The sequence below is a fragment of the Erithacus rubecula genome (assembly GCF_903797595.1).
Source record: "Erithacus rubecula genome assembly, chromosome: 23".
NCBI classification, from domain to species: Eukaryota; Metazoa; Chordata; class Aves; order Passeriformes; family Muscicapidae; genus Erithacus; species Erithacus rubecula.
Window position 1 is genome coordinate 4811194 of NC_136675.1, and position 13833 is coordinate 4825026.

At 40.6% G+C, this 13833-nt stretch overlaps 1 protein-coding gene across 8 annotated transcripts in view; it reads right to left on the reverse strand.

Moving 5' to 3' along the window:
* Positions 1 to 336: 336 nt before the first annotated feature.
* Positions 337 to 13833, reverse strand: part of LOC306811829 (zinc finger MYM-type protein 4-like) — a 39067-nt gene continuing 25570 nt past the window's right edge. For 6 of the 8 annotated variants that reach the window (XM_079325853.1, XM_079325851.1, XM_079325854.1 and 3 more), the window contains 14 exons: positions 12864 to 13004; positions 12531 to 12568; positions 10502 to 10646; positions 10216 to 10340; positions 9701 to 9872; positions 9048 to 9101; positions 8752 to 8931; positions 8130 to 8224; positions 7826 to 7997; positions 6051 to 6202; positions 4915 to 5026; positions 3626 to 3874; positions 2643 to 2772; positions 337 to 1093 (listed from right to left, as the gene is read on the reverse strand). In XM_079325853.1, the coding sequence (XP_079181979.1) occupies positions 886 to 1093; positions 2643 to 2772; positions 3626 to 3874; positions 4915 to 5026; positions 6051 to 6202; positions 7826 to 7997; positions 8130 to 8224; positions 8752 to 8931; positions 9048 to 9101; positions 9701 to 9872; positions 10216 to 10340; positions 10502 to 10646; positions 12531 to 12568; positions 12864 to 13004 (1973 nt within the window). In that variant the 3' untranslated portion in view covers positions 337 to 885. The remainder of the gene's footprint in view (positions 1094 to 2642; positions 2773 to 3625; positions 3875 to 4914; positions 5027 to 6050; positions 6203 to 7825; positions 7998 to 8129; positions 8225 to 8751; positions 8932 to 9047; positions 9102 to 9700; positions 9873 to 10215; positions 10341 to 10501; positions 10647 to 12530; positions 12569 to 12863; positions 13005 to 13833) is intronic. The other 2 variants (XM_079325852.1, XM_079325855.1) reach the window with 2 other exon arrangements.

The following is a 13833-nucleotide window of genomic DNA, read 5'->3' on the forward strand; positions in this document are numbered from 1 at the left end:
CCCATAGGAGCAGGGAAAGAGGAGAAAGGAAAGCTGCCTTGAGGGAAAGAAACTTTCCATGCACCACAGTACTTGCTGGGTTCTAAGGACAGACTGCAGAGATACTGGGCTGGGGAAGGGACTCTGCTCAGAGCCAGGACATCCCCTCCTGGACATTCCCCAAAAGGTCACTCAGAAGTTTGACCTACAGCACCTCTTCCAGCAGAGTGAGACTGCCATGAGCCCAGAGAGGGAGCTGGAGTCTGACCTCGTGTGACCAGTTAACAGCAGCCAGAGTTGTCCATTGGGATGGCCAGTGGCTCCTGCCTTCCTAACATTTGATCCCAGTTTCCAAAAAAAAAAAAAAAAAAACCAAAAAAAACCCCAACAAACCAACAAAACAAAAGTTATAAAAGTGTAGGTGTAGGTGTATTTATAATGGAAGGTGTCTGCTTGTCTAAACCTCACCCCTTTTCTCTCATATCCTCCAGGATCTCCATGAGTTCCTTGGCAGCAAGGGCTGCCAGCCAGCAGGCTGGGAAATCACCTGAGCCACAATCTAGCTCTCCATGCCCAACAGTGTGAGGGTAGATTTTACACAACCATTTGCTTTAAAAATATCTCACAACTTTTAAAAATCCTAAACAGATAAAGGATTTATGCACCAATCCAGTAGGTGAGTTCCATTTGGATTTGTTCTGAGGATTGACTGGTGCCACAGGACGTTGAGATTTGCAGCTTACACAGCTTGCTTCCTTCCAGTTCCAGTTTGTACATCCACTGTGGTACAAAATCTGCCTGTAGGTGATGTTATCTTGGCTTATTTGATACACATTTTCCAAAGGATGGACGTATTCACATTTTGGTGCTTCTGACTTGTATTCAAAGGAAAATACCCCACTGCAGTTAATCTGATAACTCAATATCAGAGTCCTCTGATTTGACTTTGGCAAGTTCTTCGTGTACCTCCCTCACCATAAGAATCCTTGTTAACATGATGTCCAAGGTTCCTGGGTCTATTGGCAATGTGGAATACCAAATGGGGCTGTTGGGAACACAGGAGCGCTCGGGCTGCAGGTAGAACACATCACTCCTCTGCTTCACACTTTCAGAACTGCCAAGGCAAAGCAAACAACGTTTAGGAACACTGGGCTGCATTTACAATCTCACCAAAAGTTTAACAGAGAGTCAGTAAAGAAAACAAAGTTACATTGAGATGGCAATATTGTTTCCCCCCTTTCTCCTAGGGAATAGTTGTTTCCAGGTCACTCAGCATTAGTTTCTTATAAAGAAACAAAGAAAATCAGAGTAGCTTCTTTACAGCAGTGGTTCTTCAGTGTCATCCAATTAATAGTAGAGTGATAAATGCATTTGACATGCAATCTCTGAGTGGAACTGGTTCTGGGATTCCTGCATAATGTGGACAAGTGGAAATGGCCTCAAGGCTTAGACTGGACATTAGTGAAAATTTCTTCACTGAAAGGGCTGCCCAGGGCAGTGGTGGAATCCTGTCCCTTCCTATTTAACAGAGGGATTTAACAGCCATGTGGATGTGGCACTTGAGGACATGAGTTGCAGTGCCCTTGGCAGTGCAGGGGGAACAGCTGAATTTGATGGGCTTAGAGGATTTTTTGAATCTAAATGATTCTAAGGTGCTGTTTAAGAGCAAGAAAATGAAATCCCAGCTTGCCTGGCCATGCTGCAATGCTAAGCCCATCTGCTTGAAAGCCTGACTGACTCCAAGGCAGCTCCAGGCCCTGGTAGGGCTGTAAAGTCTCTGGAGGCAGGATCTCTCCTGCCTGGCTTTGAGATAATCACACCAAAACAGCAAAGGGAATTTGCACTGCTGCCTGCACCACTGCAGAGGCTCAGCTATGAAACATGGTGGGGAGCATAAAAATGCTTTCCCAGCCCAAGAACAACTAAAAGCTTCTAATAATGTGCCAGTGAAGACAAGGAAGGAAATAAGAGGGAGAGAAAGACTATGGAGAGCTGATGCCTGTCTCTGCCTCAGAAATGGGATATTTGTAGTTAGCTCAGTAGGTACATTTCTGAGGGTGATTTATCTGAGTTTCAGCTGACACTAATGAGATGCTGTTTCATTTTGCATGTCTATTATCTTTGAAGAGAGAAGAACATAATCTTCCACCTGCTCAAGGATCTAACTGAAGTTTATACAGAAACAGGTGAGAAAAATGATTTATATCTCTGCCCTTGCTATAGTCTCCTTTCTAACTCCTAAACATAAGTTAATAACATATCTAAGCAGGCAAAATTTATCAGGACTTTTACCTAATTCACACTTCTCTTGCACTCTTTCACAAGGAATGTGATAACTCAGGTATTAGTTATCATCTCCTCACAAGGATGGTGTATGGGAATTAAGGGAGATGAGAATGGGCATTGTAGTAATGTCTCACATTTATATCAAATAATTTATTTATTTAAAAAATACATCTCTCTCTGTAACTCTGTTCTTGAGTCAACACCAGTAACAAAAAAAAAAGAACCTGTTTGGGGGTCTCACAGCAGTGCTGTTGGAAATCCTATTCTGCTCCCACTGAGGGACTGGGAAGGGGGGAGAGGAACCACAGCACAGGCAGAAGGTCTGAATGTGCTCCTTGCCCAAGTGCTTGCTCTAAAACTCAAGTTCTGGCACTTACCATTTTGATAAGTAAAACTCATAAAGTCGCACTGGGCACCGCAGGGGGTTGTCTGTGTTCTCAGCCATTTCCACTGCTGTTGGCACCTCCTCATCTTCACTGCGTTTCCTTTTGCCTACTGCTAATTTATCTGCATGCACAAAAATGGCATCACACAAGGTCAGTGAAAAGCAGCACCTTCAGAAACAAGAGCTGGTGTCAGCCCAGCACCCAGTGGTGACTTTGCACCACCCAAACCCACTCCTTGAACTGGTTTTGTCACGTGTCACCATCCAACCATGGTCACCTGGTGTGAGCTGGTGGGTGGGCAAGGACTGCACATCCTACAGGTCAGATCCACAGCCCATTCCTCATCTAGAAAACCCCCAAGAACTAGCAGGAAAATATGGAGGATGTAATTTTACTTATTAAAGACAAATTCATATAATGCACTGGAATTATGAACTGAAGAAGCCAAAAGGATCAGAGATTTCCCTTTCTCAAATGCCAAAATTAACTGAGAACAATAATCTGTGTGTCTGCCTCTGAGTGTGAGCCCCATATTGTTGTTCTCCAAGGGGCTGCCTGGTCTGTTCCCCACACAGACCCAGGATAAATATGGGAGTTAAAAAGGCACAATAAAGGTCTGAACCTGCAAAACCCAGGATTATGAAGTGCTGAGAAAAGGACTTCAGGAAAGGCCTTTAACTCTTGCAGTATTACCAGAGCTTTAGACTATTAAACAAATTTGCAGCCAAATCTGTGACTCTGTAAGTTTTTCTTGGGTGCCTTGGCTCATTCAGGATTTCTCTTTAAAGCAGTGAAAAATACTGCAAATGTATTCAGGATAACAGCACATGCTTAGCTCTGCTTACTGCAGAACACTCATCTCCAGTCCTTTTTAAAAGAGAAGCAGACAATATAAAATCACAGAATTCTCTGATTCTGTAACTCAGACCACACAAATGTGACTACCCAAACATCAAAAACCAGAGAGAACTCACCTGATTCTACCTCTTGCTTTGGAAAGGGTGGGAAAAAACGTAAATATGTCATCTTAGTATTGTACTTCAGAGTTCGGGTGCGCCTCATAACGTGGGCAAAGGAGAGTTTCAGGTGCTCACTGACATTCTTTAATTGGAAATATTTGGTGTTGAAGAACAGAAGAGTGTTCAACAAAACGATGGGGGAATATGCACCCAGCTGTTTACATTCCCACAAGTGTTCCTCTTCAATTCTTGAGAACATATAGCCTGCAAAGAATGGGCAAAGAAAAAAGGAAAGTTATTTATGCATATAAATCCCTCTTTCAGCTAAACTCTATTAATGAAGCACATATCAAATCAAATTCACACTTATCATCAGCAACTAATCCAATAAAAGCAGAATATTGCATGCACATAAGGGGGAGAATGGAGAACCAAGCTTTGGAACAGCATGATCTTCCAATACCTGAAGAGAAGGATAAAAAGAATCTGCAGACACCAGCAGATTCTCACTAAGTTCTAATTTCACTGTATTAATCTACAGTCAGCCAATTGCAACAATGTGTAATTCCTACAACGTGAAGTATGAGTTTAAAATGTCCCATTTTGTGAATAAATAGCCCATTGTGATTATCCTAAGTCAGTTAGGAAAGGGAAGTATGGGGGCTTAGAAGAAATTTGTTGTAAAAAAATATAACTGTGTGCAGCAAACTATAGGTAATTTGATTATTTCTGTATTAAATAAAAAGTTAATTTTTCTAAATGAAAAGGCAGTTGTGGAGTTGCCAACATTACTCAAATTTCACTGATACTCCAAAGATGCATATAGGGCTGGTCTCCAGCTCTATAAACCACATAAGCAATCTTGAAAACCAATTAAAAGTATCTGCAGAATTTGGGAAATCTTAACTTGGAGTTGAGACAAGATTTCAATGATTTGCTAATGAGATCTCCAAAGTCACCAGGAGAATTTCTAGCTGTAATAGGGAAATATCAGTGCAACTGTACACAGATTTTGCAGTATCTTATCTCAAATATTAATATTAATATTAAATTCTGGCTACTTGTATTAAAAAAAGAGCTAAAACTTGAGGGAAGAAGAAAACTATTGAGTGCCAAAATGGGAATCCTTTCTTTCCAAAGATACATTTAAGTGCAATCACAATTTGTAGAAATAAAATACATGGTGTAGAGAGGGGAGACTAATCTGAGAGCCTCAGATCACATTCTCTTCCTGGCCCTGAGAAAACATTAATTTATGATACAATTTTGTCATGCAGTTACATAAAATACAAGAATTGTCCTACCATTTGGAAGAATTGTAGGTTCCCAGATTTTCAAAAGTTTTGTAAGCTCAATCATAAACCTGGAATAGGGCTCGGTGAAAATGTTATCTATTCTACCATTCTCAAACAGGTACTACAAGAGAAAAAAAAAACAGGAAAAAAAAAACCTGTTTATGATTATATAACATTGTAGAGAAGATACAACACAAAATTATTTTCCTTTCTTGTGTCCCAGTGTCTTATGGGGTAAAAAATCTCCAGTCAAACAGCAAATCAAATTTTCTGAAGAGACTGGGACCACACCAGTATGAAAAAGTTTTCTAAAAGTCTGGTATTTGTACCAATAAATAAGTCAAAACTATGACACAAAAATTCCTGATACTCACAGAACTTATCAATGGCACTTGGTATTTTAACTCTTTCTACATTTTGTCCAAGCATAGCAAGGAAAAAAAAATTAAAATAACTCCATGTCTAATTAAACAGGTTTTATGTCAAAACAGCTTTTGAATCTATCTCAAAATAAATGTTTCAGAACAGGACCAAGCAGGCTGTTCTAAAGGAAACAGAAATGTACTGACCATTGAGTTTTAAACACAAATTAGCATTATTCTAGATTTGTAGTGCTACTGTTGCAAGGGTGGTAATAAGGACTCACTACATTACTCTTAGTATTCACTAATTACAATGCAGTTATTCCCAATGTATTTTCTCTGTAAATATTGCAAACACAACAGGTAACTGAGAATCCTTCCTGGGCAACCTCTTCCATATAAAGTTATATATTGGAAGAGCACTGTACAATTATTTTAGATTCTAAACCCTTCCATCTTAAAACAAGGATTTCTGAAGAGCAAATCTTTTCTATACATAAAAAATGATCAAAAAAAGTTCCAAATCCAAGTATTTATGTCTAGCTAGAAACACTCAACCCCCACATTCACATTCTTATAAGGACAGAAGTATTTGCTCACTGTGACCATAACAAAGTCCAGAAAAATGTGTCATACATGGGACTAAGGCAAACGGAAACATAAAAAAGAGACATTCTTGCCTCTTCTACAAAGCTCAAGCTGCTCTGTGGGATTGAGGATGTCCTGTAAGTAAGCAGAGCAAGTTCTGCATGTTGCCAGCAGTGCCCCAGCTGCCAGAGTTACCTGCTGAATTCCAAGGCACAAGTATAAGATGCTGTCAGGGTCGTATTTTTCTCCGTTTGGTCTCCGAACCTCTTGAATAAACTGGCACAAGCCAAAACTCAGCTCAGCAAATGTGCATGAGAGAATGTCCTCCTTCAGCTTCACAGGATGGACTGGGGTCAAAGAAATGATTAGAACAATTAATTCAGCACATTAAATCTTCCCACATTCCTTATTATTTCATGTAGGCAGAATTCCTAAATTCCTTTTTCATACATGAATTACCCTGCATGACAAAATGGTGAACTCCTTCCTATTTGCTGGATGAGAACTGAATGATTTGGCCAATAAAACCCAGAGCAGCTGCTTGTACAATCAATATAAATGTTACAGTGACTACTGAGGCTGCAGGAATTTAGAGCCCAGACATGTAAATGTTTGGGAGTCTGCTGAACCCAAAATGTGGGACAGCAGTGGCTGCAATCAGCAGCCTGGGGGTGATAAATGGGTTTTATCCCTCCAGCTGGACTCAGGGGAGTGAGAGACTCAACAGAGTCAGAGAAAGACCCTGAGTATTTATTCTTAAAGGAAGAGTTTAATGGGACATGGAGGGGGTTTGGAAAAGGAAGCAGCACAATCAGGAATTGATTGATCAAAGGATCTGCAATGAAATTACCAGGCCTGGCTCCTCCACACCTCAGAAGTGCCTGCTTGGGAATAAGCAGAGAATCTTTCTGGGAGTGGGCACAGTTTTCTGGAAATGACTGCAATATTTACTTCCTTAGCCTCAAGAAGAAAACATAGTAACTCATGTGAATACTCCTCTTCTGGGAAATAAACCCCAGCTGTTCTTATGGAGTGACAACAAAAATTCCAAGTAAGAGATAAAAAAGCAGATCTCATCCTAACTAGATTTTTTCCCTTTGGGGGTCTTTCTTATCTAAGTCCTGCCATGCTTGGTTCCTTAAATTGCAAAAGTATTTGTTATGGTTTGTTCTCTTCCCCACCATTCCCAAGGAGCTCAATTCTATTCTTAATTTAAATTCTCTGCTTGACTCTGAAAATTTGCCCACAAAACTCAGTGCAATGATGTAAGATCAGGGAAAAGGGGAGTCAGACACTGCCAAATCCCTGATCTGGGATTTGTAAAAAAAAAAAAAAAGAAAATAATTCATCATTGGAAAAAAATTTAAAAATTGTATTTAATTGTCATAATTATGTATTACTCCTATGAGACATGAGGAGCAATAAAGTGAGTTTCAGGCAGGCTGCAGCACAGAATGGGCAGACTTTTGAAATGTTTCCTTCCAGGTGTGAAGCCTAGAAATAAAGTGTTAAGACTCTGATGTTGGATCCCAGCATTTTTTTGCAGCAAACAGTTTTGCTGACCAACAAATACTTTGGGAATGTGCCAGCTGCAGATAAAATGGATGGGGCCAAGTTGTTGTTGTCAACTTAGAATTCTGGCCTGATAAATCTGTAATTTCATGGTTCTGTAATGACTCAGAAAAGCTCTGCAGCTGCATAAAGCATCTGTGTTACAAATTAAGAACTACTGAATGCAAAGGAAGGCAAAGTGGAGATTTGTAGTGCTTTAGAGACTGCTTTTAAAGGAAAACAGATCAATTAAGAATGTAATAGCTATGATTTTTAAATGCATGGAAAGTTGCAAGACAGAATTCTATAAAATCTCTTGTCTACTCAATGGTACCTAATCCTAATTTTAACCTGAACAATAAATCAAGCCAAGTCCTCTCCAACTAAATATTTCTGTTTCCACTGAGAGACAAATTTACCTGAAAACTTCAGGTCCCCTTGTTCCTCCTGTGCATTTTTCAATTGGACCCAGTTTTTCCAGGCATTTACCCCATACATGTACTTTAGGGTCATCCCAGAAACAGAGCAGCCAGGGTAGGAGCCCTGCATTAAATTCCTGGGCTCCACAGCAACTACAGACTTCTTCCTTCCCTAGAGGCAAGAAAAGACATCCAAAAAAAAGCAGCATTAAATCAGTTCCTTCTCCATGGGTGGTTAGATTAGGGCACATAATGTTGTTGTTTGAAAAAGTGAGGGATTTGTGCTGCAGAAGTTTTTCCTTACCCGTCTCTTTGGCTGGGGGAATCCATCCCTGTGTCTCCGCCTTGCCCGTGAACGTGAATGCAAACCAGGTCCTTTACTGAGAGGGTCAAATGAGTCTGAAGTCAAACCAACACCATGAAGAGTTTAATCACATGATTTAGCAGCCCAGGTAGAAGTGTCACTGTCACTGAGATATTATGGAACACCTTACAGTGAACAATCACACCTATATTCAAATAATCCTGATATTTGAGTAATTAAGCCATCTGTGCAGTTGTTGTATAAAGACAGTACATTCTCAATAGGACAAAAAAGTCTCCAGAACAGTGGTGTATTTATTCAGGTAAATATGATCTCAGCCACCACTCACATGGATTATACCCAGGGACACAGAAGTGATGAATTCAAAGGAGGCAAGCAAGAGATTCCTGTTACTCCTGTCAGGGGTTCTGCAGAGAGCTGTCTTTAAAGACAGCAGTAATATTCCAAAAATAGTAATTTTTTGCAGAGCTGATCAACTCCTGCAGTTTTAAACATCCACTGTCCTTACATGAAAACACACAAGCAGCTGCTGGGACAACATTTATACAGAAAATTGTGTGTGCTTTATAAAACAATGAGTTTTTCTTCACATGACACTGACCTGATGGGAAATCTGCCTCCAGGTCCTGCTCCACATCACCTTTGGAGAACTGCTTGAGCTCTGGATCAGGTTCTGGCAGGGCATTGGATCGTAAGGTGTAGTGATTCAACTCCTCCTCCCAGCTGTGTGGAGTGGACACTGCTTCTGACTCCAGATCTCCACTGTATGTGCTGCCCTGGTCTGCAATGAGAGGGATCACAGGGACCATGTGCTACAGGAAAGGCAGAACAAGGAGTTTGCAAGAAAAGATGCAGCAGGATCAAAATCCCTTTGCAAAATAAAAAAATCTGACTGACCTTTCTCAAATATCTTGGGGTCCAGGAAGAGTTCGTGCTCAGATGTTTGAGATCCTTTAGAAAAAGAAGAAAAAAAAGAAGGAAAGAAGGAAATCTGTATCTACACGTGATTGACAGCTTGCACAACTAATTTAAAATATTTTGAACAGCTAAAACCTGTGTATTAGGTCACACATGCTGTGCCTTCTCCTCCACTGGAATTCTCCTAACAGCTTTCTACCTTGGTCAAGCTATTGCAGGGGAAACAGAAATGCAGAACTAACATAGGTTTGCTTTTCCAAAGGCTTTCATCCCTCCCTGCTTGTTATTTGAATCATCTGTAGACCAGCAGGATATATTATTTATCTCTTTCCAGCTTGTTTCACTTTCATTACATGGTCACTATCCAACAAACTCTGATCTGTCTCACCCTTTAAAAATCCTCCATAAAGAGCCTGATAGAAAATTTTTCTTTTAAGGCAGCTTCTCTGTCTTCCTGATTTTGACTCCTCTTTCTAACACATGATGTACTGATCTGGAGATTTCTACATCTGTTAACCTGTTCCTGTCACCACAAGCCAAATCTGCACCTACAATAAGGGAAAGAGAAATTTCTGTGGTGAAAGGACCTTCACCTCACTGCATTTCATATCATTTTTAAAGCCATCACCTACCACCATGAGAATGTGTTTTTTCTCTCTCTGCATCTTCTGCAATAATTTCTGCCATCTGAAGGAGATCAGCTTCAAATGGATTAATGGACACCTTCTCCTTGTTTTCCTGAATATTTTCAATGATCTTATCAGCATTGTCCAGGGTAGTTGGGATGAGCATGGGAACTGGTACCTATGGAACATGTGGAAAATATCAGCACATACTTAGGCATGAAGGGAAACAGCAAATGTACAAGGCAGATTCCTCCCATATAACTTGATGTATATTTTAAGACCACTAAATGAATTTAAAGATAACTCCAGATTGAACAGCTCTGAACTCTCCCTACAATTTGGTAGTTTTGTGTGACAACATTTAACCAAATATGATGTAATAAGGAGGGAATTGGCTTCAAGGACTCCAAATCCCACTTGTATGAGCAGACACAACACCCAGTGACACAATGCTGGGTGTGCTGGATGCAAAACAAGCCTGTAAACCTCTGTCCTCTGTAGTGAACTGCAGCATAACTTACAGGTACTGGCATCCCCAGGGGAACTGGTGTGTACTGGGTGTAGAGGTGGAGGGGCACTGGCACAAACACTGGTACAGGAACAGGAACCACAATGACCTGGGGTTGAGCAGGTGCTTCTTCTCCTTCTGTTATACCAAAGACAAAACAAACCAAAAATTGTACCACAACCTGAAAAGCAGTTAAGCTTTTATAATACATTAAAAATTACTCTCTGTTATATAGTCATGTATCACTCTCTCAACTCAGTACAGACAATTCCAACAGGGGTAGGAGATCAGGCACCCACCTGTCTGGCATTCTTTGTTTTGTGTGTGAGGTTTGCACGAGGTGGCCTTAGTCTGGGTGATTGGTTTACACAATAAAGCTTTGTTTTTCAGAAGCCTGGGTGGTTTTGATGATGGGAGCTTTAGGGCATCTGTCTGGGTACTTGCCTGTTTGGAAAACACAAAGAGGGTCGAATCAGCGTTGATTTGAAGGATAACATAAGATCAGAGTTTGTTCTCTGCTAGGGGAAGCTGAACAATTTAAAACTGTATTTGCTGTTAAAAATGATCACTTAAAAACTACTGCAAAACAAGCTTGCTTATTTGGTGCTTTCTGGGCTCCATCTCAATTTACTTTGATCCAACAATAATGTTGTTTAAAGCTAATTTTGCTTATAAAGCTAATTTTATTAACAGTGCAGAGACCAAATCTGCAAGAATATTTTGTTTCTGTAGTCAAACAACTACTATAAACTTTTGACCTTAGAATTTTACTGATGGCAGAGATATAAAGAGGAATTATGTTAAGATACTTTTGATGACTATAAGTCTGGCTGATACAGACACTGATAAAACTGAGCAAACTAATGTGAAACCACTGGAAACAAATAAATGTAAAAAACGAACAGCAATGCTGGCAGCAGCAGTATCATTTCCTGATACACACAGGCTGACTATTCATGCTTGTACTAATTCCATGTCCTGCTAACTGTAATTTTCAGTCATGCATTCAAATAACAGGATCTATTTCAAGAGGGAAAACTCATACTCTAATCCATAAGTGACACTCCAGCTAAAAGCAAAGCTGTCAGTCTTCCAGAACCTAAAGCTACATAAAAGCATTTCTGTATTTTAGGAGAGTTGCAAGATGCTACACCACATACCTCAGAGAGCTCAGGAATAGGAACTCTCAGAGTTATCCCCAGGTAAGTGGTGACAGTGGCTTCCCACAGCTCTGTTACCACACTGCCAGGGGGTGGGGAAGGAAAATGAAGCTGCAGGGGCTTGGTCATGTCAGCCCCAGCAGCCCAGGCTGGTCCTTTTGCCATCCTACCCCATTTCTGGGCACAAAAAGCAGCCTTGAGTGCAGAAGCCACACAGGAATGACTTGGGAACTACAGGCCTCAAGAGCTACAATCTGACAAGTTTTCCCTTAGTACAACCAATCTGTCAGTGGACACAGTAAGACTTTTGTACCATTGTCTTAGGTTGCAAGACAGGATGGGACCAAAAGTTTGTATTTTATCACCATCTGTTAAACCAAGTGGGGCAGTGATTCTTTGTGGGAGATATTATCTGCTAATGGTGCAGCTGTTAAAACCAGGTGGGGCAGTGTTCTTTATCTTTCCCACAGCCCATCCTCCCTTCAGGAAGATATTGGCTGTTAATGAACCATTGAGTCCCAGTGCATGACTGATAAAATTACATCATCCTACTGGGAGATGCTCCAGCCAGGGGAGGAGACAAACATTTCCTACCTAGATAAATACTGAGACTTGGAATATCAGGATTCCAGAGGAAAATTGGACCTTTCTACATCTCCCTGGAGCTTCAGAGGAAACTGCACCTTCTCCAGGAGCACTGCTCCAGCTGAACCACATCTGCCACTGCAGGAGGATGCAGCACCATGGAATGGGACTGTGCCACCACCCTGACTGACTGACTGTGTCAGCTTGGATTCTGACTCTGGCAGTGTTTGGGATTGTTGTTTGTAATACTGCATTTCTATTTTAATTTTCCTAGTAAAGAACTGTTATTCCTAATTCCCATATCTTTGCCTGAGAGCCCCTTAATTTCAAAATTATAATAATTTGGAGGGAGGGGGTTTACATTCTCCATTTCAAAGAGAGGCTCCTGCCTTTCTTAGCAGACACCTGTCCTCCAAACCAGGACAACCATGCAAGTTCTATCCATTTTTGAAAAAGCATCTGTAAACTGGATGAATTTTAAATCCCAATCAAAAATTAGTTACAAAATTATGGTGCCAAATTCTCATATACTTGCTATTAATATAATCTGGGCAAAACTGAGAAAATCTCTTGTAAAACTTACATCTCCTATTGTTTTTGCTGTCACAGTAGGGACTGCACCTGTGAAGAAAAAAAAAACCCATACAATGTCTACTTATCATCAAGAACTATAATCCATGCTCTGCCAAGGTCAAGAAAAATAATTCCAATTAAAACTCATTCCCTGATGTATGTACATACATTGAAGTCATTATTTATACCTGGATAAAGGAAGGACAAATGCAACCATCTGCACTGATGTGAAGCATAATGAAGAAGTGGCTGCTGTTCTCAGTAAAAAATCAAATCCCTGAGCAAATATAAATGTTCAGGAGTAGAGATGTAAAAGTACAGGCATGGTATTCAGCTGCCTTACCCTGTAAAACATTGTTGGAGTTAACAGTAGGCTGGGCAGCTGGGGTGCTTGCAAGGGACACCACGTTTGCTATGACAGGGGTTGAGTCCTTTCTTAAAGAAGGAGGGCCTGAGGAGGAGGCTGGTGCCATGGAAAGGTTTGCTGGACACAGTAGACAGAAGAAAATGAGAATAAGCAGTAAGATAACTGAGAAAAAAAGCATTTCAGAAACAACACCCACCCTTCAGATCTGTCTCCAGATGAAAGAGGCTGTTGTGTGAGAAGGGGATGTAGGTGTCAAGCTGCAGCATTTCAGTTTAAACAGGAGCTGGTTCCACAAGCAAATCAAGAAAGAAGGGAAGAGAGCTCCCACCAATGTAAGCAACAGATGTGCACCAAATTGAAACAATGAGCACCAAGCTGAACATGGCCTGGTACACATTAAAAACTTCCAGTTAATCCTTTATTGGTTTTGGGTACCTTACTCTTGCAGCCACCATCAGTCAGTGGGAAATGATGCCCTTCTTTATGATTAGTGATATTCCTGCCTTTTGTTTCCCTTTCTCTTCCTGTCTTTGGGGGCTTTTCATCCCTTTGTGTCTCATTCCCTACAGAAACTCATTGTTTCTATTCCTGTGGGCTTCATTCCTACCCTCATTCCCATTCCACCTGCTCAGGGGAACAACTACAGCACTTGTTAACCTTGGGATTGATACTTCCCAAGAATCAACACTTAATGACACAGAAATAGGAACTCTTCATATGCCTATAGCCTGCACAGAAGCAGCTGGTTTAAGTGCATATACAGGAGTCTGCATTTAAAACCATTAAGTCTACAAATTTCACCACTTGATTGTTAAAAGAATGTTAACGTTCTACCATATCTTCTAGGTGTTATGAAGACAAGCTTGATATTTAATATATCTGTACTAGATATCAGTACATTTTACCCCAATGAAACAGGACTTTGTTTCATGAAAGTGACTGAAAG